The 27,394-nt window shown below is 40.6% G+C and overlaps 1 protein-coding gene across 1 annotated transcript in view; it reads right to left on the reverse strand.

Annotated features, from left to right (window-relative positions):
- LOC124776894 (putative ATP-dependent RNA helicase TDRD12) overlaps positions 1-27,394 on the reverse strand; it is a 451,178-nt gene that overhangs the window by 375,223 nt on the left and 48,561 nt on the right. The window contains exon 4 of the mRNA XM_047252081.1: positions 23,904-24,115. Coding sequence (XP_047108037.1) covers positions 23,904-24,115 — 212 coding nt within the window. The remainder of the gene's footprint in view (positions 1-23,903; positions 24,116-27,394) is intronic.

A 27,394-nucleotide genomic window follows, 5' to 3' on the forward strand; every position in this document is an offset into this window, starting at 1 on the left:
CAGCATACCACAATAATGGCTTTTCTTTCCTCCTAGCTGAGCTATAAACCAGCCATAAGCAGCAGTTTAACCACAGTTTTTGAACATCAATAATTTGTGTGGAATAATATTCACATAATTAAAACGCTGTGAAAAGGATAGTTGCTATTCACCGTATGGCTGCTGACTCGCAGATAGGCACAACATAAAGACTGTCACAAAATAGCCTCTTAGCCAACAAGGCCTTTGTCAAAAATAGGGCACACACACACACACACACACACACACACACACACACACACACACACACACACGACCACAGTCTCTGGCAGCTGAAGCTACACTACACACAGCAGCAGCAGTGCATGATGGGTGACACAACTGGGTGGGGTGAAGAGGCTGGGCAGGGAGGGGGAGGGATAGCAGGGTAGGGGTGGGGGACTGTGATGTGCTGCTGGGGAGCATGCACGGCCAAGGTGGGGAGAGGGTAGCGTAGCTATGTGCAGTTGGGAGGTTAGACAGAGGGCTTGGGGGGGGGGGGGGGGGCGGGGGGGGGGGGGGGAGCTAGCGGAAAAAGAGAGATGTAAAAAGACTGGGCGTGTTGGTGGAATGGAGGGCTGGGTAGTGCTGGAACGGGAACAGGGAAGGGTCTAGATGAGTGAGGATAATGACTGACAAAGGTTGAGGCCAGGAGGGTTATAGAAATGTAACTAATCCACCAATGCTCCCAGTCTTTTTACTTCTACTCAGCATGCTTGCTATATATGGGGAGTAGCAACTATCCTTTTCATAACATGTTACATTCCATCCTGGATTTTCATTGTTTGACTTCTAAATATTAAGTATTTTAAAATTTGTGATTCATAAAACTCAATAAAACTCTATTTCAATCCTAGATTAAAAATTCCTTGAGATCTTGTGAAATTCCTGAAATTCCCTGAGAATTCCCTAATTTTTCCAGGTAAAATGTAATTTTCTGAGAATTTTTTCCAGAAAAAAATCGCCACCCTGTATGTCTGCATGATGAGATACAATGGCAAGCCACACGTATTTTGTATCTTTAAAATTTACTTACAGTTGTGAAGGACAGCAAGTTTTACTGCAATTTCAGCACTGCAACTGTACTTTAACATAGACAGGTTCACCTTACCCTGCTTATCTGAGCCTAAGCCAAGCCCTCAAATTTCTGAACTGTAGAAAATTATTGTGCCTTGTAGCTATCTTTCACTTCAGTACATGAATCTCAGCGGGTGACTTTGAAATACTACTATTTTTTCTTCTTGAATGTTTGCAGGGCACATGTTACTTCAGATAGGACGATTACCAGAGCAACTAAAATACAAAGGAGCGATGGGCAATCAGTACTTCACGAAGAGTTTTGGTTTAATTCTCACCCTTTGCATGGTGATGTTGGGTAACCACCTTGCTGCCATTTTAAGTAGCATTTCGAGTTTGGTATAAACAGCCTGAAGTTAAAGCTGATGAATCCTGAAGTTCCATGCTCTTGGCATTGCAGTGCTGTATGTTAAAATGAAGGCTGCTGTCGTAACTTGTGGATCATACTTTCCATATGTCTTCTGACTATGGTATCAGTATATTTTTCCCATTGCAGTACAGCTTTGTTGTACTTAAAGTGCATGTCACATCAAAAAAAGGCTAGTTTGAATTATTCTGTACATCTACTGATCAAGGGTGGTCAATGAGAAACTGAAGAATGAAAATTTGGATCTAATATCCAATCGACAGAGTATTTAGAGATAGAGTATGATTTTGGATTGGGAAAGGAATCAGGAACACATTCAGCCATAAATCAAGCATTCTATTAAACAATTTAAGGAAACCATGGTAAACCACCTCCCCCCCATGAACCATAGACCATGCCGTTGGTGGGGAGGCTTGTGTGCCTCAGTGATACAGATAGCCGTACCATAGGTGCAACCACAACGGAGGGGTATCTGTTGAGAGGCCACACAAACTTATGGTTCCTGAAGAGGGGCAGCAGCCTTTTCAGTAGTTGCAGGGGCAAAAGTCTGGATGATTGACTGATCTGGCCTTGTAACACTAACCAAAACGGCCTTGCTGTGCTGGTACTGCGAACGGCTGAAAGCATGGGGAAACTACACCCATAATTTTTCCTGAGGGCATGCAGCTTTACTGTATGGATAAATGATGATGGCGTCCTATTGAGTAAAATATTCTGGAGGTAAAATAGTCCCCATTCGGATCTCCAAGCGGGGATTACTCAGGACGACGTCATTATTAGGAGACAGAAAACTGGTGTTCTACAGATCAGAGCGTGGAATGTCAGATCCCTTAATCGAGCAGGTAGGTTAGAAAATTTAAAAAGGGAAATGGATAGGTTAAAATTGGATGTAGTGGGAATTAGTGAAGTTCAGTGGCAGGAGGAACAAGACTTTTGGTCAGGTGAATACAGGGTTATAAACACAAAATCAAATAGGGGTAATGCAGGAGTAGGTTTAATAATGAATAAAACAATAGGAATGCAGGTAAGCTACTACAAACAGCACAGCGAATGCATTGTTGTGGCCAAGGTAGACATGAAGCCCACGCCTACGACAGTAGTACAAGTGTATATACCAACCAGCTCTGCAGATGGCGAAGAAATTGAAGAAACATATGATGAGATAAAAGAAATTACTCAGATAGTGAAGGGAGACGAAAATTTAATAGTCATGGGTGACTGGAATTCGATAGTAGGAAAAGGAAGAGAAGGAAACGTAGTAGGTGAATGTGGATTGGGGATAAGAAATGAATGAGGAAGCTGCCTGGTGGAATTTTGCACAGAGCAAAACTTGGTTCAAGAATCATAAAAGAAGGTTGTATACATGGAAGAACCCTGAAGATACTGACAGGTTTCAGACAGATTATATAATGAAACTTCCTGGCAGATTAAAACTGTGTGCCCGACCGAGACTCGAACTCGGGACCTTTGCCTTTCGCGGGCAAGTGCTCTACCAACTGAGCTACCAAAGCACGACTCACGCCCGGTACTCACAGCTTTACTTCTACCAGTACCTCGTCTCCTACCTTCCAAACTTTACAGAAGCTCTCCTGCTTCGGTAGCTCAGTTGGTAGAGCACTTGCCCGCGAAAGGCAAAGGTCCCGAGTTCGAGTCTCGGTCGGGCACACAGTTTTAATCTGCCAGGAAGTTTCATATCAGCGCACACTCCGCTGCAGAGTGAAAATCTCATTCTGGAAACATCCCCCAGGCTGTGGCTAAGCCATGTCTCCGCAATATCCTTTCTTTCAGGAGTGCTAGTTCTGCAAGGTTCGCAGGAGAGCTTCTGTAAAGTTTGGAAGGTAGGAGACGAGGTACTGGTAGAAGTAAAGCTGTGAGTACCGGGCGTGAGTCGTGCTTCGGTAGCTCAGTTGGTAGAGCACTTGCCCGCGAAAGGCAAAGGTCCCGAGTTCGAGTCTCGGTCGGGCACACAGTTTTAATCTGCCAGGAAGTTTCATATCAGCGCACACTCCGCTGCAGAGTGAAAATCTCATTCTAGATTATATAATGGTAAGACAGAGATTTAGTAACCAGGTTTTAAATTGTAAGACATTTCCAGGGGCACATGTGGACTCTGACCACAATCTATTGGTTATGAACTGTAGATTAAAACTGAAGTAACTGCAAAAAAGTGGGAATTTGAGGAGATGGGACCTGGAAAAACTGACTACACCAGAGGTTGTACAGAGATTCAGGGAGAGCATAAGGGAACAATTGACAAGAATGGGGGAAAGAAATACAGTAGAAGAAGAATGAGTAGCTTTGAGGATGAAGTAGTGAAGGCAGCAGAGGATCAAGTACGTAAAAAGATGAGGGCTAGTAGAAATCCTTGGGTGACAGAAGAAATATTGAATTTAATTAACGAAAGGAGAAAATATAAAAAATGCAGTAAATGAAGCAGGCAAAAAGGAATACAAATGTTTCAAAAATGAAATCGACAGGAAGTGCAAAATGGCTAAGCAGGCATGGCTAGAGGACAAATGATTGATGTAGAGGTTTATCTCACTAGGGGTAAGATAGATACTGCCTACAGGAAAATTAAAGAGACCTTTGGAGAAAATAGAACCACTTGTAAGAATATCAAGAGCTCAGATGGAAATCCAGTTCTAAGCAAAGAAGGGAAAGCAGAAAGGTGGAAGGATATATAGAGGGTCTATACAAGGGCAATGTACTTGAGGGCAATGTTATAGAAATGGAAGAGGATGTAGATGAAGATGAAATGGGAGATACGATACTGCGTGAAGAGTTTGACAGAGCACTGAAAGACCTAAGTCGAAACAAGGCCCTGGGAGTAGACAACATTCCATTAGAACTACTGGCAGCCTTGGGAGAGCCAGTCCTGACAAAACTCTACCATCTGGTTAGCAAAATGTAAGAGACAGGCGAAATACCCTCAGACTTCAAAAAAAAAATATAATAATTCCAATCCCAAAGAAAGTAGGTGTTGACAGATGTGAAAATCACTAAACTATCAGTTTAATAAGTCACGGCTGCAAAATACTAATGTGAATTCTTTACAGACGAATGGAAAAACTGGTAGAAGCCGACCTTGGGGAAGATCAGTTTGGATTCTGTAGAAATATGGGAACACGTGAGGCAATACTGACCCTACAACTTATTTTAGAAGCTAGATTAAGAAAAGGCAAACCTACGTTTCTAGCATTTGTAGACTTAGAGAAAGCTTTTGACAATGTTCACTGGAATACTCTCTTTCAAATTCTGAAGGTGGCAGGGGTAAAATACAGGGAGCGAAAGGCTATTTACAATTTGTACAGAAACCAGATGGCAGTTATAAGAGTCGTGGGACATGAAAGGGAAGCAGTGGTTGGGAAGGGAGTGAGACAGGGTTGTACCCTCTCCCCGATGTTATTCAGTCTGTATATTGACCAAGCAGTAAAGGAAACAAAAGAAAAATTTGGAGTAGGTATTAAAATCCATGGAGAAGAAATAAAAACTTTAAGGTTCACCGATGACATTGTAATTCTGTCAGAGACAGCAAAGAACTTGGAAGAGCAGTTGAACGGATTGGACAGTGTCTTGAAAGGAGGATATAAGATGAACATCAACAAAAGCAAAACGAGGATAATGGAATGTAGTTCAATTAAGTCGGGTGCTGCTGAGGGAATTAGATTAGGAAATGAGACACTTAAAGTAGTAAAGGAGTTTTGCTATTTGGGGAGCAAAGTAACTGATGATGGTCGAAGTAGAGAGGATATAAAATGTAGACTGGCAATGGCAAGGAAAGCGTTTCTGAAGAAGACAAAATTTGTTAACATTGAGTATAGATTTAAGTGTCAGGAAGTTGTTTCTGAAACTATTTGTATGGAGTGTAGCCATGTATGGAAGTGAAACATGGACGATAAATAGTTTGGACAAGAAGAGAAGAGCAGCTTTCGAAATGTGGTGCTACAGAAGAATGCTGTAGATTAGATGGGTAGATCACATAACTAATGAGGAGGCACTGAACAGGATTGGTGAGAGGAGGAGTGTGTGGCACAACTTGACTAGAAGAAGGGATTGGTTGGTAGGACATGTTCTTAGGCATCAAGGGATCACCAATTTAGTATTGGAGGGCAGCGTGGATGGTAAAAATCGTAGAGGGAGACCAAGAGATGAGTACACTAAGCAGATTCAGAAGGATGTAGGCTGCAGTACGTACTGGGAGATGAAGAAGCTTGCACAGGATAGAGCAGCATGGAGAGCTGCATCAAACCAGTCTCAGGACTGAAAACCACAACAACAACAACAACATGAAAAACCAACACCTGGATGGGCTGGTGAGATACTGAACTGCAGCGGTCGACGTTATTTAATTTCACGCTACATGCCTTGCCACAAGGGGCACTGGAAGCACTGGACAGCAATAACTGTCCTATTCCAGACTGTGCTGTGACCCTACTTCGGGGGTTATTCAGGTTCATTCCTTGTTATATGCAGCAACACAATACAAGGGTTAGTAATGTGGATGAAGTGTTGCCGCTGCCGCCGCCTCCTTCTCCTCCTCCTCCTCCTCCCCCCCTGCCCCCTTCCCTACCACTCTCTGTACAATCTACATTATAGTTCCATTATAACCTCACAGAAAAGTAACATTTTTGCTTAAGTTCAATGTACTGTGTGATTTCATAACACACACTATCATCCAACAAAGCAAAGCCCACTTTGTAAGTGCTTCACTGGTTCTAATTAGAGACGGTTACTTCCACTGCTTTCTAGACGTAGAAAGGTGACATCATCTTGGAACTACTTTCCACATTTTGGACAATTATAAATGCATTATACCAAGCAGTACACATTATGTCACTTTTCATACTTGTTCTTTCTACTTCAAGTTTCTCAGAAAGGCTCACCATTCACATTCTCTTTGTTGGTTGGATATTTAGTCACTGATGATCCACCAAAGTTGCTAGGTGTGTTGAAAGTAATAAGTCAGATTCCACGATGGTCCACAGAAACAGCACTTTATTCAGACAAAGACCCTAGCACCAGAGCAAGCCAAATACATCTGGTATATGGCAAGTGTCTCAGGGGTTACCTCCTACTGAATTATTCAGCTCAATGTGATGTGCAGTAAACTACACAGTAGAAGCATTTTAACAGGTGCTTTTAACAGAATGCAGATGGTTATGCTACAATCATTATTTCTGGTTTTATAACTGACTTTCAGCTATACTGTTCAAGAGTTTGCTTGAAGACCAATAGTTTTCTATTTTACTTGAGAAAAGCAGAAACTAAGTTCATGATCACTTGTACAGATGAACACTAGGGGGCCAGTGGGCCAACTAGGGCCTAGTTACTAGGCAGTTCCATATGGTCACTAGCTGGAAACAGGAAATCTAGCTCATTTTCCTAAATTATCATCCATGCATGATGTTCACAAAGACTGTGAACGTTATTCACATAGTTTAGTTGCCCTTAAGGGAGAATTTGGTCGACGCTTTCAAGACCTGACAGCATTAGACAGTGATTTTGATCTGTTCTCCTCTCCATATTCAGCGAATTTTGAAGAGATTCGTCCTGAGCTGCAACTAGAAATTATTGGCCTGCAGTGTGACAGAGAATACAGAGACAAATTTCAGAACAAGAAAAAAATTTTGGAATTCTACAGACACTTCCCTCAGGATAGATTTCCTCGTTTGCACAAACTGGAAGCTACAATAATATCAATGTTCAGTTCCACGTATGTTTGTGAACAACTGTTCTCTGCAATGAAATGAAACAAGACGCACCTGAGAAACGCATTGTCTGATCGAAATTTAAACTGCACGCTGCGCCTACAATGCACAAGAACAATTACTCCGAACATAGACGCAATTGTAAAGGGAAAAAAGTACAAGATAACCGAGAATCCCACACTTCAGTGACACCTTTTATTGTGTAACAGTTCACAAATTAATACAAATGTAGAGGCATACACTAAGCTAATAAAATTATGTGGCATGTGTACATTCTCCTTTATTTGTTTCATTTGTCGCAGTAATAATTCGTGAGTGATATCCCTGCAGGTGGCCGCGGATTTACATTGACTGGCGGCAGCTGTTGTGTGCCCCACGTGACTCTCCCCACTCTCCACTCTGGTCCGGTAGTGGGGGTAGCGTGCTCGCGCTGCTCTGTGCTCACGCCTTGCTGCTCACAGCTTGCTCCACAAGCAAGTATGTTGTGAAGCCCTGAACTAGGCAGTTCCATACGGTCACTAGCAAGAGGTTTCAAATGGTAACGGCTGACATGGGGTAAAGTACAGAATACAGCACAGGTTATCAAATCATGATAAATGCTAAGAAACTTTAGTTTCTCCACACATATAAAAGGTTCAAACAACTTATGGGAATGCAGTGCCGTAACGTCTTTGACAACCACCAATATCTTGACAGGCAAACACTACATTATTTTCAAGAGACAAATATAACAAGAGAGTGCTGTGCATGGAAAGCCTCTCAGCAGATGGGGCTTTCTGCATATGCCATATTTCGGTTCTTGGTCAGCACAGCCCTGGATACTGAAGGTTAAAAATTTGCTTCATAGAACTCTCTCACTGCATTTGTACCTAGAAAATGATGGGGTGTTCATCTGTCAAAATTCTGGAAGTTGTCAAAGATGTCACCAGGTTCTACTCTGTTAAACCGTTTGAACACGATAAACGTGTCCAGAGTGCAATCCAAATTGAGAAATGTAAACAAGCAAGATCAAACACTGAATATCCATATGCCACAATAACTGAGGCTTTGTGGATTACATTAGGCCACATGGGCCACCTCCAGCCATAGTATTTATCATCAGTATTGCCCCCCCCCCCCCCCCACACACACACACACACACACACACACACACACACACACACAAGAACATCCACCAAAACGTCCTATGACATGTCTGTGCCATAATGTCAGTTCCATTATCAATGTGATGCCATGAGTCAGTCATACGCCTCTGGAGTGCTGCTTGAGCTCGTCTGTAGGAGAGTAGGTGCCAAGACTTGTTCACAGAGTGGCAGCAGTTCTGCCTTCAACTATGCTTCACTGTCTTAATGCTTTACTTCTGCTGCCTTTTCTCATGTGGAGGAAGTCGGTGGTGGTGGCGGGTGAAAGAAGTGGTGCAGGGAGAGGCAGTGGTTTCACCTCTTTTGACAGGATGGTGAGCAAGCTCATGTTTGTGTTTTGGGTCCATGTCAGCACATTGTGGACTGTCACAACTTGGCTGGTTCTCAGGTCGCCACTGCAGCTGGTTCTCAGGTCAGACCAGATGCTTATGGTCACAGCCACAATGCCAAGGCTGCCACCTCCTCCGGTTGACAATGATGCCTTGGGGCCCATCTGAGATTCTGTTAATTAATGTGGGCCCAATAAATAAAAAAAAAAATACATAATTCTATTTTTGTTTGTTAGCAGGTATGTCTGGAGTCTTGGTACACATTCAAACTGTCTCACCACAACAATGTAGCTCACCACAAATGGAGCCAAAACCAAATGGTGCAGCTCATTGATAAAGTGGAGTATCATGCTGTAAATATTTTCAGCAGCAGCAGAAATGTTACAATTGGAAAAAAATATTTTTCCCCCCTTTCCATCAGTCATCACACTAACCAGAATCAGACTGCCTGACTTCCTCTCCTGTGCCAACCTCTTCATCTCAGATTAGCACTTATAATCAATGACCTCAATCATTTGTTAGGTATATTCCAATCTTGGTCTTCCCCTACAGTTTTTATCCTCTATGCTGACCTCTAGTACATGGAAGTTACACCTTGTTGTCTTAACACGTGTCTTATCATCCTGTCCCTTCTTACTGTCAATGTTTCCCATATATTTTTATCCTCATCAATTCTGTGGAGAACCTCTTCATTTTTTATCAGTTCACCTAATTTTCCGCATTGTTCTATTGGTATCATGTCTCAAATGCTTCAATTCTCTTCTTCTCAGCTTCCTCGCACAGTTCATGATTCCCTTCCACAAAACATGGTACAACAGACGAATTTCCTCAGAAATTTCCTCCTCAAATTACAGCCAAGATTTGATACTAGCAGAATTCTTTTGGTTAGGAATGCTCTCTTTGCCTGAGCTAATCTGCTCTTTGAGTGCTCCTTGGTATATCCATCACAAGTTCTTTCACTTAAAAGGTACCAGAATTCATTTCCTTGATCTACTTCTTGGTCCCCAGTTTTTATGTTAATTTTATTGGTTATAACAATATTATAAAAAGGATAGTTGATACTCACCATATAGCACATATAGCAGAGGCGCTGAGTCTCAGAAAGGCACAACAAACAGACGGTTGGGAAGTTAGCTTTCAGCCAAAAAGGCCTTTGTCGAAAACACACACACACACACACACACACACACACACCTGCTCCAGCTGCCAGATACTGTGGTCATGTGTGCATGAGGGGTGTGTGTGTGTGTGTGTGTGTGTGTGTGTGTGTGTGTGTGTGTGTGTGTGTGTGTGTGACCTTGTTGGCTGAAAGCTAACTTTCCAACAGTCTTTTTGTTGTGCCTTTCTACGACTCAGTGTCGCTGTTATATGGTGAGTAGCAACTACCATTTTCATAACACTGTTACATTCCATTCTAGATTTTCCATTGTATGCTCACTTATCTCATTTCTACTACTCCTCATCATCTCCATCTTTTTTCAATTTTACTCTCAGTCTATATTCTGCTCTCAGTAGATGGTTCATTTTGTTAGTATTCCCACAATTCACTTTCACTGAAGATAGCAATGTCATCAGTGAATTTTATAACTGATTCCTACCACCCTGGATTTTAAATTCTGTGTATTATTCTTGTCAGCAACTTTGATGTGTGAGCTGTTAAGCTGATTTTATAATATTTTCACATTTAGCTTCCTTTGCTATCTTTGAACAGTAATACTGGATCACCTATGACATCTATATTCTTCTATCACAGCATCAAACAGTTCCTCTGCACACAGAGGTCTCCAATGTGGTCTTTCTATGTATCACCTCCCTTCTTCGCGTTAACAGTGGATTTCATCTTGTACTGTTAATGATGAGACCTTTGCTTTAAATCTAACCAAAGGCTGTTTTGATTTTTCTATATAATGAATCAGTCCTTTCAACAATCATTTCCCTTTATATTTCTTCACATTTTTCCTGTGGCCATTTCATATTTGCTTCCCTATTAGCTTCCCTGCACTTCCTATTTATTTCATTTCCTAAGTAAATTATACTGCTGTATTCCAGCCTTTTCCTAAGCATTTTTGTACATCATTCTTTTGTTGACCAGTTTCCATGTTTCTGCCATTACCCAAAGTTTCTCCATAGTTATCTTCTGTTTGTCTGTCCAGTTTCTGTGTTTGCCCTTTTTAGGGATTTCCACTCCCCTTCAACTAAACTGCCCACTGTGGTATTCACTATCACAGTGTCCACAGCAGGGTCAGCCACAGAATGCAAACCTTCACACATGGACAATGTGATGCTCATATGCAGGTCGAGGCCCAGCCTGTCTCGGCACTATTCCCTTCCAGAAAATGGCAGTCTAGCAATCTATCTTCACAATCATTTAACGCTTTGCAGACCAGTCCCTTAGAAGAATATCAGGCCTAGGAAACTGGCCATTTATACCATTATTTAAAGTGTTGCTGGCACATATGTTATTGATATATCACATACTAAAAAAAGGACCAAGATTCGAAATATATTTTTCACATGTTCTTTAGCTCTTTGACAGTTTATGAATTTTAAAATGATGACAGAAAGTATAATTATCTTCCCCCAAAAAAGTGTGAGGTGACTTATGAGCAATTTATTCCTCTTGAGCTTCCAAAATTTCTTGCTCACTCAACAAAAATGACATATTTGTAGCAGAATTATAACAAACTGCAAGAACTAATGAGAACATGCATAAAATCATGTTAATGTGATCACATATTTGCTGAGACATTTGGAACAGCAGCTGTTATGTTCACTAATTTCTCTTTCGAAATAATTCTAGAAATTGACAACTGAAGGCAGCACCTGTCAAGAGACAGGTAGCGAGATATCTCTACACTGTTCTCACACAAAATTAGTCCAGTTTTTGAGTGATACTTGGCTCACATGTCAAGAAAATCTTGGCCTGAGCTATACTTTGGTGCGGTCTTTTTAACACAAAGTTGTGGCCTGAGCCATGCTCAGGTTTGATCTCCAAAGTGTTCAAATGAATGAAAATCACAGAAGCGAGGGACGAGATCTCTCAATACCTATTATATAGCTGCATAATTGATGGAAATTGGAAATTTGGTCTGAAATTGCATTACAACACCATGCAGGAATAATATAAAGATTTATGTGAAGCTGAAAGAGCTAAAAATAATGTTTGACAGACGATTTGTATGGGATTCATTGTTCTGTACATAAAGAAGCCCTTTGTGTTAAATAACATGACATGGATCATGTGATGCAATCGGTAGTGTACATAGCAAAATTTTCTGAAGTTGCATGCATTATTACATCATTAGCTGCAAGAGCTTTTGATGGAATTGAATGAAGAGCTTAGAGACATTATACATTTCTGCAAGTATGTTGATTATGTCAAAGGATATGCCTGAAACAAGTTTCCAATTTAAGATTGGTTATTGTTGAATTATTAAAGACAAAAGGAAAACAAGAACAAAAATAATAAGATCAAGAATGGATTGCAAACCTTACATGTTAAATACAGTTGACTGCAGACTGCCCTCAGCAAGATATTGCAAGGTGATAAAGCAACTTATCTTTGCTTTCACAATGAAAGTGGATGTACCTAAAAAGAAAATCACATTGCTGAAGGGACAACTTCTGACAACGAGTGTTGTACACTTCCCTAAGCTCACTAGCATTAATGAAAATGTGAATTTAAAACAATTCACTGTGGTGTTAAAGGAATTAAAGCATAGCTGTCTAGATGTTTCAGGATGACATTTCAGTTGAAAGGGTCTCTATGTGTCTCCAGATGTAATTCCCATTTAAAAGACAAATTTATTTATGTTAAAACCATCCAGGTGTCCTATGCTGCTTGTCTCAGGAAGATCTTCCACATTTTCACAATGAGGTTGCAAACATGATACCAATGTTTTGATCAACATGTGAGCATGAAATACTTTTTTTTTCTATTATAAAACCAAATAAGTCATGATTACATAGCCGCCTGAGTGACGACACTCTGTGAAACTGTCTGCGTCTGTTTTTTTGTAAAGTGACAAATTTGCACCCACATAAATTTGTTATGTCTTTAGCATTCCAGAAGTAATTTTAAAAATGTTTTGTCTGTGATCTATGTTGTTGAGAAATATGAAACAAAGCCACATGCAGCACTTAAACAGATTCTTCCCTCACGCCCCCTCAGTGTGGCATGGTACAGGGGAAAGTGCGCATTCGGGCAAGGGAGATCTGCATACATGTACAAGTACAACACAAGAGCCAAGTTTTTCACCATCCCTGTTTAGCAGCCTTAGAGAAATTCAAATGTACATCATCATTCCACAGTACTTCAATATCACCCCTTTCCACATAGCTTCTTCTAGGGGATTCTCTTAAACTTCAACCTACTTTCCATTAATCCTAAACTGTGATCTGAGTCAATAATTGCTCCTGGGTAGGCCCTACAATCCAATATCTGATTTCAGAATCTCTGGCTGACCATGATATAATCCATCTTTCCATATCCCCAAGCCTTTTCCAAATATACCTCCCCCTCATGTGATTTCTGAACAGTATATTTCTATTAGCAGATGAATATTACATGTCTGCATGTACTCTTCGACTATTATTGTTGGCACTGGTTGGCTGTTGATTCTGATGAGAATAGTCCTAGCACTAAATTGCTCAATGTAACTCACTTTCTGTTCTACCTTCCTACTCATAACAAATCTTATTCCAATTATACCATTTTCTGCTGCTGTTGATATTATTCTATAGTCATCTGACCAGAAATCCTCGTCTTCTTTTCAGTTCCCTTGACTGAGTCCGACTACATCTAGACTGAGGCTTTCCATTTCCCGGTTCAGATTTTCTAGCTTTCCTACCACACTGAAGCTCCTGACATTCCATGCAACAATTCACAAATTGTTACCCTTCCACTGGATGGTTAACCTTTTTCTCATGGTCAACCCCCAACCCCTTGGTAGTCTCCTCCCAGAGATCCAAATGGGGGATTTCTTGCCAATGGAGAGATCATCAGACACCCTTTCAATTAAAAACCCACATTTTCTGTGGCTACACCTTAATTTAATGCATTGGTTTCCATTGCCTTTGCACAGTACTTCATTTTATCCATAGGCTGCACCATTTTCATCTGATTCCTCTGCACACATGCTAGAGAACTGTGACACAGGGATTTCTATGAGTACCAGGACTACAGACATGTATCTGCAAACAAACAACAAATTAACAACATAACATTATTTTTTTAGAGGTAATAATCACTTTGTGACTATCTGTTGTACACAGGAGCCCATTTAATAACACGGCTGTCTGTGTGGGTAGTGGTCATGCTGGGACTGTTACAGCATGTCCAAGACAGTATGTAGACTGCATACATGTAATATCTTGGCCAGACTAAGTCAGTTTACAAGGCCAGACCTTTATGTTGCAAGAAATCTAGTGAGTGCTTTTCTAGAATTAGTTGGAGTCGTAACTTCTCATAGATATGGTTTATAAGTCTTGACCAACTGCTCCACTTCAGAATTCAATGACCACTTTTGCTGCTGTTTCGCTCTTTTATCAGGGAACTCAGGGTGGAGGTCAAACAATGAAATCATGTGTGTAACACTGGTAATCAAATGAAATTTGTCCCGTTACAATAAATGTGAAAATTCTTGACTCAAATATGATTGCCAATTACTCTTCCCCAATTTTCAAGTAGTTGCCTTACACCACCTTTAACGTTTTCCACATGAATCCAATAGGTTATTCCATGTTGACTGCATATTGCGATACAATAGTGCTCCGAAGCCAAAATCTGACACATTAGTAGATGGGGGGCTGTTTTAATGCATTTTTTATGTTGCATGAGTGGTTTCTGGTATTCTTCCATGCACCCAAATTTAAGCCCCTTTTCAGCTAGTTAATTACTGGCATGTTTGAATGATAATAATTGGGGCCTCTCATTATGATGTTGAATTTGTCATCTTTACAATTACAGTACACTACCTCAATAAAAATTAATGCAACATGTTGACCATTTATATGATTTCTTAAGCTACATTTTTGTTGCCAAACACATATAGTGATTTATAGTTAACTATGTTCAATATCTCTCTCTCTCTCTCTCTCTCTCTCTCTCTCTCTCTCTCTCTCTCTCTCTCTCTCTGCCCCCCCCCTCCCCCACCCTTACTACACCCACTCCCTTCTCAATGCCTCACAGCCACAAGTACACACAGTTAATTTTATTTTCTATTAAATTCTTTACATCGATGGGTAGGTTGTCAAAGATTTTTATGCCTCATTCCTTCCTGTGCCACAGTACAACTAATTGATGATGTAAATCTTTTCTCTCTTTAGCATTATACAGGATATGCTAAGAACAATGGTCAATATTCGGGGATATGGCAGGAATGATCATTCAAAGCAAAAAAGTCTAGTAAGCATGGACTCTAAAATGCATACCTTAAGAGCTATGAGCACTTGTTTAATAGAAGAGACATGTTTCACAGTAATGAAGGTGAAAAAGTGCTAATAGTTGTGAAGGTATGCATTTCAGAGTCCATGTATATTGAACATTTTTTCCTTGGTTTGGTCTACACGGAAAGCAAAGTGCTTAAATACTATATTTTCAAGTGTTAAAAGTTAATCATAAGATATTATGGTAATACTTGCATCATCAGCAAAGAGAACCATTTCTGCTTCTTAAAAACATGATGGAAGATCATTAATATGTAACAAGAACAAAAGCAGGTGCATTATTGATCCCTATGGCACACCTGCAGTGCTTATTCCCCAGTATGAAGATGCTATTTCACTGTGAGCACTCCCTGAGTGCTACATACTGTTTCCTTTGGGTTAGTCAGGATGAGAACCAGTCACTAGCAATGTCTCTGATGCCATAATATTTGAGCTACTAAGACAGTGCTGTGAACTATAAAATAAATTGCATCTACCAAGTCACATAAAATACCAGTTGACAACATACTGACATTTAAATTTTGTATAGTCATTTGTGAATTGAAAAATAGTATGTTCTGTAAAGAGGCACTTGTGAAAATCAAACTGAGACTGAGTATCTTATTTTGTGAGAGGTGTGTTCTGGTTGTTGCATACATATTTTTTCCAGTAACTTTGACAAAGAGGCAGATAGTGAGAGCAGTCACTAATTATTATTATCTGTCCTTTACAGTGGCATATTTTGGTCCGTCTGGCAATATCCTCTGTGACAGTGATATTTTTCATATGTGGTTGAAAACACTGTACATAAATCGATGACCCAAAACATTATCACCATCTACTTTACAGTGTGTTGGTTTACCTACAGAATGCAACACAGCAGAGATTATGCATGGCATGGCTTTGATAAACCCTTGATAAGTTTCTGGAGGTATGTGGGAAAAGTTGTCTACACACAGTTCACAAAATTCTTGCAAATTATGGGTTGGTGATTTGTGGGTGCAGATTTGGTACCCAATAGCATCTCAGCTGTCTTCCCCTGGCTTCAGATCAGGCAAATTTGGTGGCTAAGACATCACACGCTGCACAAGTACCACGAGTATGGCCTTGTGACATTAACAGTTATCCTGCTGGAAGATGCCATTGCTGTCTGCAGAGACACCAAGCGTGAAGGGATGTAGGTGATTCACAATAATGTTCACATAGTCCAAAGATGTCATCGTGCCTTCAATTACTACCACAGGTCCTGTGGAAGCCTAGGTGAATGTGCTCCATTCATAATACTGTCCCCGTTGGCTTGCATCTGTGGTGTGGTGCATGTTCCACACAACTGTTCACCTGGATGACTAAGTATCTGGACATGACTATTGACCTGATGTAACAAAAAAGTTCAATGATCCATGGACCAAACCTAATGATCTTATGCCTACTACGGTCTTAACTGACAGTGTTGTTGTGACAACATGGCAACGCATAGAGATCATCTGTCGTGAGCTCCACCTTCAACAATGTGTGCTGAAAGTTGTACTTGGTAAAACTTGTGTCTGCACCAGCACTGAACTCTGTCATCATATCTGCCACAGATCATCAGCTATCCTGCTTTACAAAGTGGGTAAGCATTTGATTTCCAAATTCTGAGAAAACGAATTAATGGCAAAGACCTTGTAGCGAATTCATGGTTTCATCTTCCTTCAATCTCTTTCCACAGATGCTCATGGCAGCAGCACATGAACAACTGACCAGTTTCAACCCACTTACAAGACACTTGTTCCCAGGAGTGTAACTATAATATATAATATAATAACACTTTGTAAAAGTCTTTTTATATCAGTGCATTTCCCATTTGTATTCCGAATCGTCATTTCCCATTTGTCTCTGCTCTGCTTATGTACTTTCTTTATTGTGTTTGTGTCCAGAACACCACCACGCTGCAAACAATCCCGCAGTGGGCAATGGTCATAATGTTTGGCTCATCTGTGCTTCTGAAGGACAGGATTTTAGTACTTTACTTGAGATGTTGTAACTCCACGATAGTCTATGCTTCTGAGAGAGTTCGCTGAATTCTTAATTTCTTTTGCAGAAATAGGAATAACTGTGATTTTCCTGCACATATGTGACATTGCTTCTTGCATTTATTCCATCATTTTAATCCTTGAATTGTCCATACCAGTCTTTTGCATTACCGAACTGCAAGGAAGTGATAATTAAATACATAGGCTACCTGACTGCTATCACTTATTATGTGGCTGTTTTATTTACCAGTAAAGTCCTTACAATCCTTAACTAGTTTCCTAAGAGTCTCTTTCAGTTACTGCCCATACAGATTTAATTTTACTATATGAACCACTAATGTCAGACATTATACAATGTTTATTTTAAACTTGTAATCTTTTTCTTAAGAAAGAAACAATACTTCTTTTAATATGTAATCAGTCCTACTTCTGTTTCTCCTAACAATTTCCAAAAAATTCTTTTTTCCTTGCACATAAATTTTTTGTTCCTTTTGTAAACCAGCATTTCCTGATATCTTATTAGTGTCATACTTTACATTTTCTTGGGAAAGCGGCTGTTAAAGATTGATAAAAGCCCACCTACAAATACATTCCATTTGGAATTGCCGTCTTTTGCATTATACATATCCCTCCAGCCAGCTTCCTGCTGCCTGTTCATTAATTAATCTGTTTCCCACGATACCTCTACACTGTAATTAGTTAAGTTATTCTGTATGGCTAGCTGTGCTTCATACAATGGAAAGACCAGGTAGGAATAACAATGATAATATGAAAAGGATAGATAGATACTCAACATAAAAATGACACGCTGAGTAGAAGGCAGACACAATGAAAACACTGCTACCCATAAAGATATCAACCAATGCCTTCATCAGAAAAGAAAAATGCACACACCTTTCACACAAGCAAGCTCACCTCACACACCCAAGTGACCATTATCTCTGGCCACTCTGGTCAGAATGCAGCTGAAACGCATCAAAGGAGACAAAACTCGGCGTGGGGTGGAGAAGGGGCAGGGGTAGCAGGATCTACGTGAGGGAAGAGGAATCAGTACTGCCTGGTAGTGTGTGCAGAGACTAGTGGTGGCAGGACAGAACTTAATATGCTTGATTTCAATGGTTGCTTCACAACCTGAGCCATATGGATCCTCCCATCCACCACCAGCTTTTCTGAACTAGGCAGACAGGGATTATCTTTACAACACATTCTCCACTCTCGAAGTCTTCCCTGCCTGAAACTACAGTAATCTACTGTTCCTAAACCTTAACCCACCCTGAAACCACCTTACAATTCACTTCCCTCAGTCCCATTGTGCTCTGCTCTCCGCTGGTGCACCCAATGGTCTTTTCCCCTTCTCTGCTTCTCTCCTTCCCACTTCTCATCTTTCCCCTTCTCCCACCACCACAGCTTCCCGATACTGTGCCTGGCAGCCCTGTCTGTCACCTCTAGTCCCTGAATGCTCTACCAGGCAGCATTACTTCCTCTTCCCCCACCAATATCCTGCTATACCTCCCCGTTTCCGGACCCCCTCTGGATTGTTGCTCCTGTTCGATGTGTATTTGTTGCAGTCCAGCCTGAGTGGCTGCAGTTAGTGGTCATGTGTGAATGGAAACTTATATGTAACAGTCTTTTTCACTGTGCCTGTCTGTAACTCAAAATGCCATCTTACAGTGAGCATAAATCTATCCTATTCATAATACTGTTGACATTCCAACCTGTACTTTCCACTCTTCGATTTTATAGTCCTCTATCATTCCAAAGATTATTCAGTTTCTTTTGCGTAGAACCTCCATTTATCTGGACACCTTTTGAAGCAGCTTATCTGAATGAAGTACTTCACTTTAAAAAGGTTTACCTCTCATACCTGTAATCATAGGAATTTTACCATTTCTTAGTTCATTGCTCAGGTATGAGATTGGGGCAACCTGTGCTGTACACATCTTGTAATAATTAACTTTCCTGTAGAAGTAGTCCAACTCTTAAGTTCTTCTTCAGGACTGTTATTTACTGCATCCACACAATCCAGTAGGGCTGTTCTTTTACTCAATATGTGCCCTATGGCAGATACATGCTATGTGCCCCAGCTTTTTGCATACAAAATATGACTTCAAGGAATGAGTAATAATGTTTTTCATGCCTGGTGGCGCAATCACATATATATATTATTCATGATAGCTTTCCTTAGATTTGTGGGCAAAGTCATGCAGCAAATTGTTCTGTGAACTTTTGCTCACTGAATGAGCGGACAATGGTTGATAAGTGTTTTTTGCTGTGCACATATACAAATGACGAGGACAGTGAATCGCCAACTACTTTTCTAAGCACTGTATCCCCCTTCTATAGACCAGCGAATGAAAGTGTGTTCAGTGATGATGCTGACTCATAAGCTGATTGATGGACAAAAAAAGACTACTAGTAAAAAATTCTACACTACTATCATTTGTTGACTGATGAACACGACAGCTATTCAACACTACTTTTACCATCATACATAATGTTATTTCACGAGCTTCGGTGATTTTTGGAACATTAGTTAATGCTGGATCAGATGGCTCCATTCCTTTGCACTGACTGCCTTATCTGGTACTAGATGTGAGATAATGTCACAGGTTGAGATATAACAGATGTGCCACAATGTTACATGAAAAGTCGTTCTTGTAGAACTGCTTGTTCTGCTACACATGTTTGGTTAAGTTGCTCAACACACTCAACTTGAACCAAGTCACCATCGTATGGGTTTGGCGACCACAGCTGTCAGACAGAAAACCCCAATACCAGAAAAACTCAACTACTTACACTATGTGATCAAAAGTATCCAGACACCTACCTGAAAATGACTTACAAGTTTGTGGCGCCCTCTATCGGTAATGCTGGAATTCAGTACAGTGTTGGCCCACCCTTGGTCTTGATGACAGCTTCCACTCACGCAGGCATACGTTCAATCAGGTTCTGGAAGGTTTCTTGGGGGAAATGCAGCCCATTCTTCACAGAGTGCTGCACTGAGGAGAGGTATCGAGGTCGGCTGTGAGGCCTGACACGAATTAGGTGTTCCAAAACATCCCAAAGGTATTCTATAGGATTCATGTCAGGACTCTGTGCAGGCCAGTCCATTACAGGGATGTTATTGTCGTGTAACCACTCCGCCACAGGTCGTGCATTATAAACAGGGGCTTGACCGCGTTGAAGGATGCAATCGCCATCCCCAAATTGCTCTTCAACAGTGGGAAGCAAGAAGGTGCCTAAAACATCAATGTAAGCCTGTGCTGTGATAGTACCACGCAAAACACAAGGGGTGCAAGCCCCCTCCATGAGAAAAATGACCACACCACAACACCACCGTATCCAAATTTTACTGCTGAAACTACATACGCTGGCAGATGACGTTCATCGGGCATTTGCCATACCCACACCCTGCCATCAAATCACCACATTGTGTACCATGATTCGTCACTCCACACAACGTTTTTCCACTGTTCAATCATCCAATGTTTATGCTCCTTACACCAAGCAAGGTGTCGTTTGTCATTTACCGGCGTGATGTGTGGCTTATGAGCAGCCGCTCGACCATGAAATCCAAGTTTTCTCATCTCCCACCAAACTGTCATAGTACTTGCAGTGGATCCTGATGCAGTTTGGAATTCCTGAGTGATTGTCTGGATAGATGTCTGCCTATTACACATTACGAGCCTCTTCAACTGCCGGCAGTCTCTGTCAGTCAACAGACGAAGTTGGCCTGTACACTTTTGTGCTGTACATGTCCCTTCAAGTTTCCACTTCACTATGACATCAGAAACAGTGGACCTAGTGATGTTTAGGAGTGTGGAAATCTCACGTACAGACGTATGACACAAGTGACACCCAATCACCTGACCACATTCAAAGTTTGTGTTTTCCGCATTGAGCCCCATTCTGCTCTCTCACGATGTCTAATGACAATGTCTAATGACTACTGAGGTCGCTGATATGGAATACCTGGCAGCACAGTGCACCTAATATGAAAAACGTATGTTTTTGGGGAGTCCTGATACCTTTGATCACATAATGTAGTTTAGAGCGTTGTTGTAATGTCTGCACACTTCATACAATTTCTTACAAATAGTAGGACAGTATTCTAACAATTAACAACATGAGGAAAGATAGAATGCTATTTACCATAAAGATGGCATGTTAAACTGCAGAAAGGCACAATTAAAAGACAATTACACATTAGTTTCCGACCATAGGCTTCGTCAGAAAAAAGAAAGAGAAACACTAACACATACACACACACATTCATTCACACAAGCAAGCACACCTCACGCACACATGACCAACATCCCTGGTAGCTTGGGCCAGAATGCCAACAATTCAATTATTCTGACAATGAAGTCAGTTATTCAACTAGCCTTGCAATGAAGGACAAAATGGTGCAAGTAGACCTCCCAAGTGCAGGTAACTCAATCCCAGGATGAGAGGGATCCACCTGTAGGTAGGTGTAGTGTACTGCCCTCACCCTCACCTTTCCTTATCTCTTTTCCTTATCTCCCTCCCTTTTTTTTATTCAAAAAATGTATTCACTTTTTGTTTTGGTGGCCGTGCCGCTCTTGGTTGCACACTAGGCGACTTGATTGCCCCATACAACAGCAAGTGTCAGCCAGGTACTACCTACAAACACTGTTTGTACATCACAGGTAAAGTTCAGATGGAGTCAACGAAAAACATTTGGACCTCCAATCAATTTCTGTTTATTAAACTGCCCAGCCAAGTCAATATCAATCGCCTTCAAACTGCGATACACAGGTACACTGTGCCGCCAGCGATGACGGTAACCACATCGCAGAGGCATTGCTGTGGCAAGTTAACAAAAGTGAACGTAGCAAGCCAACGCCCAGCGAGACATCCAGAGCTATGCGTCCGCACTCCTCGACGTTCGCAGAGTGAATGACGCTCCGTGCTGCGGCGCAGCTGGACCCCAGTAGCGCTTATCGCAACCAAAACTTCCGGTCGCCACGTGCTCGCGCAGTGACAGCGCGCCTTATCAGCCAGACCGGAAGTCAATTATTATGCAACACGGGCCTAGTAATACTAGGGCCCATGTTGCCATTGCCAACTTTCGCCCATAAAAAGAGGTACTCATCAGCATTTAACTTCTTCTTCCTTCTCGTAGTCAAAACAAATGGCATGCTTGGAACAAGAGTACCATAAGGCTGTTTAGCCAACAGTCCTGTAGTCTCAGCAATACTCCACGTCTTCCAAGCCAAAATGTTAGCATATGGAAATGCTTCAAGGCCACCATAATCTGCTTGATTGCCCCATACAACAGCAAGTGTCAGCCAGGTACTACCTCCAAACACTGCTTGTACATCACAGGTAAAGTTCAGATGGAGTCCATGAAAACTGATGAAAGAACGCTGTCTTCTGGACACTATACAAGAACTTGGCCTTCATGTCACGAACAGTACTCTAAACCCACCTACTTTCCAATATCTCACAGGTAAGGCAACAAATATAGATATCACCCTTGCAAACTCTCAAGTCAGTGTTGGCATTGCAAAGTGCAGGGTCTGTGATTGACTTGAACCAAGTGCCCATAATTTCATTTATTTTACAATTACAGAAGCAGATAATGACTTACGCACTATAATACAATCTGTGCAAAGTTAATGTTTACGCAAAGCCGACAAATTGGTGCAAGCATTGCAGATTGTGCAAGACAAGGCATTTCCAACATTTGTTAGTAAGCAAAGAGGTCTAAAATTCCTTGGAGTCCCAACCTACAATCCTTAAGAATCAGAGCAAGGCAGGCAAGAATATATTTCAAGAGAGAACTAGAGGAAACAGAATGACAAAGACTGAGTTTCTCTAATCTATCCCTCTCCCCTCCCCGAGGAAGGAACTCATACTTTAGAAAGCTAGGATAGTATGTCATTTTTATATGCACTGATCAGCAATACTACATATTTCACCTTCTGAAGGTATGTACTGGCCAGCAATACAGTCTCACAATTTATGGGACATTAATTAGAGAAAACTCAGAAAGCTGATGCACCATTTTTCCTTTCCCAAGCAGAGTATGCACATCACTGTTGCCACAGCAATTTATCCTTCATTACTATTTTGGATGCGTGCAAGTGTGTGCCCAGGAAGGATCAGCTTATTCAAGCCATTCCAATGAATCTGACACTTGGTTCATAACTAGCACATAATTGGCAACTGCTTAAAAATACATGTATGTCTACTAATCTGCTCGTAGTAGGTCACTACAATTGTCTCAGCATGTGGCCTAACTAACAAAAAATCATTATCTTTCAATGGTGCCCAATGTGGAGCCATACTAGAACTATTAATTAAAACCATGACATTTCGGTGCTCACTGTGCGAGCTAAATGATAACCAAATTTGTTGTTTGTGGAGAAGGATAATTTTACATTAATATTCTTAAATTGTTTGCCAATTTTTTTAATGTCCCATAAATTGTGCAAGTCTGTGAGGTGTTTTTTGCCTTTCTGTGGTGTCTGTATTACAAGTACTGGATTTCATTCTGTTGGAGAATCTGTCAGCTGAGTCTGCCAATTATCCAGTATTCACTGCAACTTCTGCTACAGTATTAATTTCTTGTATGTACAGTTTCTGGCTTAACAGGAGTGTCTGTGTGCCCTATGTAGCACATATGTGAGTGCAGCAAACTTATGCATGCATGGATGGTGTGATAAGTTATGTATTGTTGAATCAGTGTAGGTTGGTCTCCTGTAGATAAAATAAGTGTAGCATTAAATATTATTTCTTAGGAAGTGTAAACATGTTACTAAAAGATTTTATTTTTTGTTATTTACATTAACACATACCTTCGAAAATCTGTGTCTCAAATACTGCATATTCCTTATCACAAAGCTCTTCACCAAGATTAATAAAACCCTCATCAACAGATAGGTAGAGGTCAACATACAGCCTCTTCCGACTTTTGCTTTGTTGTTTTTGTACAATGTAACTCCCAGAACTTTGTCTCAGAACATGTCTCACAAATATTGCAGATGCAGGACACCACATTTCAGATATTCTGAAAAAATAATTGCAACATATAAGAGCATACAACGTAATAAAAATCCTATACAGCCTGCTTAAAATTAAAACAGTATTTGTGAATGAAAGAGATTTTGCATTGTTTTGACATACTATGTTGGATTACAAACCTGTTTGCTGATTAATGACAGTTTCTGAAATCCATTATTTTTATGTATATGAAAACACACATCGTAAACTGAACATTAATAGCAAAGAATTGTATGAACCCCCCCCCCCCCACACACACACACACACACATTTGTAGCAATAATGGGAATACGTAGAAAAGGAATGGAAATAGTGTGATGAGAAGGTAGAGCTTGTGCAAAGTAACATGGCACCAGCACAGATGTGTTGGCTCTTCCCATGCAAAAAAACACCCAAGAATGTTTTGTGATAGAGCAGTTGACACAATGGTTAAATATAAACTAAATCATGACAGAAGGAAAAGTGCTCCAGTGTGTTATTAATTGAAGGCACACATTATAAAGTGGCAATTGCCAAATTAGTTAAGAAATGACAATCTCTGAAGAATTTGAGTATATATAATTTCCCTACACTATGAACTGGAAAATGTTGTTGTATTATGTAGCTGCTTCTGTGATAAAGTGGTGCAGCTCCACTGACTTCTTATAATGAGAATGGGTGAATGGTTAGAAGTTGCTTGTTGTTTTTATTGTGGTCCTCAGTCCAAAGATTGGTTTGGTGCAGCTCTCCATGCAACTCTATCCTGTGCAGCTCTCTTCATCTCTGAGTAACTACTGCAACCTACACCCTTCTGAATCTGCTTACTGTATTCGTTACTTGGTCTCCTCCTATGATTTTTACCTCCCATAATTCCCTACAGTAATAATTTGATGATCCCTTGATGCCTCAGAATGTGTCCTACCAACTGATCCCTTCTTCTAGTCAGGCTGTACAACAAATTTCTCTTCTCGATTCTATTCAGTACCTCCTCATTAGTTACATGATCTACCCATCTAATCTTCAGCATTCTTCTGTAGCACCACATTTCGAAAGCTTCTATTCTCTTCTTGTCTAAACTGTTCATCACCCATGTTTCATTTTCATACATGGCTACACTCCATACATATACTTTCAGAATAGACTTCCTGACACTTAGATCTATACTAGATGTTAACAAATTTCTCTTCTTCAGAAACTCTTTTCTTTCCATTGCATTCTACATTTTATATCCTCCCTACTTCGACTATCATCAGTTATTTTGCCTCCCAAATAGCAAAACTAATCTTCTACTTTAAGTGTCTCATTTCCTAATCTAATTTCCTCAGCAATGCCTGATTTAATTTAACTACATATCATCATCCTCATTTCACTTTTGTTGATATTCATCTTATATCCTCTTTACAGTTTCTCTGCATTCCATTAAACTGCTCTTCCAAGTCCTTTGCTGTCTTTGAGAAAATTACAATGCCGTTGACAAACATCAAAGCTTTTGTTTCTTCTCCCTGCACTTCAATTCCTACTCCAAATTTCCTTTTGTTTCCTTTACCGTCTGCTCAATATACAGATTGAATAACATTGCAGATAGGCTACAATGCTGTCTCACTCCCTTCTCAACCATTGCTTCCCTTTTATGCTCCTTGACTCATAACTGCCATCTTGTTTCTGTACAAATTGTTAATAGCCTTTCCCTCCCTATATTTTACTCCTGCCATCTTTAAAATTTGAAAGAGAGTATTCCAATCAACACTGTAAAAAGCTTTCTCTAAGTCTACAAATGCTGTAAAAGTAGGTTTGCCTTTTTGCCTTTCCTTAACCTATCTTCTATTAGAAGTTGTACTGTCAGTATTGCTCCACTTGTTCCTACATTTCTCCAGAATCCAAACTGATCTTCCCCGAGGTCTGCTTCTATCAGTTTTTCCATTCTTCTGTAAAGGATTTGTATTAGTATTTTGCAACCATGACTTATTAAACTGATAGTTCGGTAATTTTCACACTGTCAGCACCTGCTTCTATGAAACTGCAATTATTACAAGTTGTACAACTTTGCTTCTGCCATTTGCTGATAGGTAGCGACAACAGTAAGTAGCGGTCGAAAGAAACAGATCGCATACATCAGACAGTTAGTTTGGACCTCAGTCAACATAACCTCATTCAAACATTAGTCGATTTGTGTCAGCATCATAGTGTTGTTCTTGATTGAAAACGTCAGTTTACGAGCCTAATTCTCTTCATTTGCTGGAGGTGTTACTGTTTTGTTTCAATATGAAGAAAACAGCGGCCGAGTCTCATCAAATTCTCTCAAGTACATTTGGTAAGGACGCTATTAGTTAAATAATGTGCAGTGAGTGGTTTCAACGCTTCAACAATGGTGATTTTTAACGCCGTAGACCGGCATAGTGGTGGAAGAGAGAATGTTTCCGAATATGCAGAATTGGAGACAATGCTGAGTGAAGACTCGCGTCAAATTCAAGAAGAATTGGCACAATTAGTAGGAGTGACACAGCAAGCCATTTCAAAATGTCTCAAGACCATGGGCATGATTCAGAAAGAAGGAACTTGGTTCCTGTGTGAGCTGAAACCAAGAGAAGTTGAACAGCATTTGTGAACAGTTGCTTCAGAGGCAAGAATGAAAGGGATTTTTGCATTGCATTGTGACCGGGGACAAAAAATGGGTTCATTACAATGACCCTAAACGCAAAAAATCAATGGAGATATCCCGGACATGCTTCCACGTCAACGGCCAAACCGAATATTCACGGCTGTAAGACCATGCTCTGCATTTAGTGGGACCAGCTCGGCGTCTTTTACTATGAGGTGTTAAAACCAAGTTAAACAATCACAGGTGCTCATTATCAAACGCAAGCGTCTGAGTAGAGCATTAAAAGGCAAATGGACACAATAAATCGAGAGGCAAGATAAAGTGATTTTGCAGCACGACAACGCTCGACCCCACGTTGCAAAAGGGGTCAACATGTACTTGAAAATGTTAAAATGGGAAGTCCTACCCCACCCGCCATATTCTCCTGACATTGCTACCTCTGACTATCACCTGTTTAGATCAATGGCGCATGGCCTGGCTGACCAACACTTCCAATCTCATGAAGAAGTCACAAATTGGATCAATCCATGGATCACTTCAAAAGATGAACAATTTTTTTGATGCGGGATTCTTACACTGCCTGAAAGATGAGAGAAAGTAGTGGCCAGGGATGGAAAATACTTTGAATGATAGCTGTGTACCCAATTAGTTTCATTAAAGACACAATTGCTGGGGAAAAAATGGGGGAAGCAAGGTTGTACAGCTTGC

The sequence above is a fragment of the Schistocerca piceifrons genome, chromosome 2 (genome assembly GCF_021461385.2).
Source record: "Schistocerca piceifrons isolate TAMUIC-IGC-003096 chromosome 2, iqSchPice1.1, whole genome shotgun sequence".
Lineage (NCBI taxonomy): Eukaryota > Metazoa > Arthropoda > Insecta > Orthoptera > Acrididae > Schistocerca > Schistocerca piceifrons.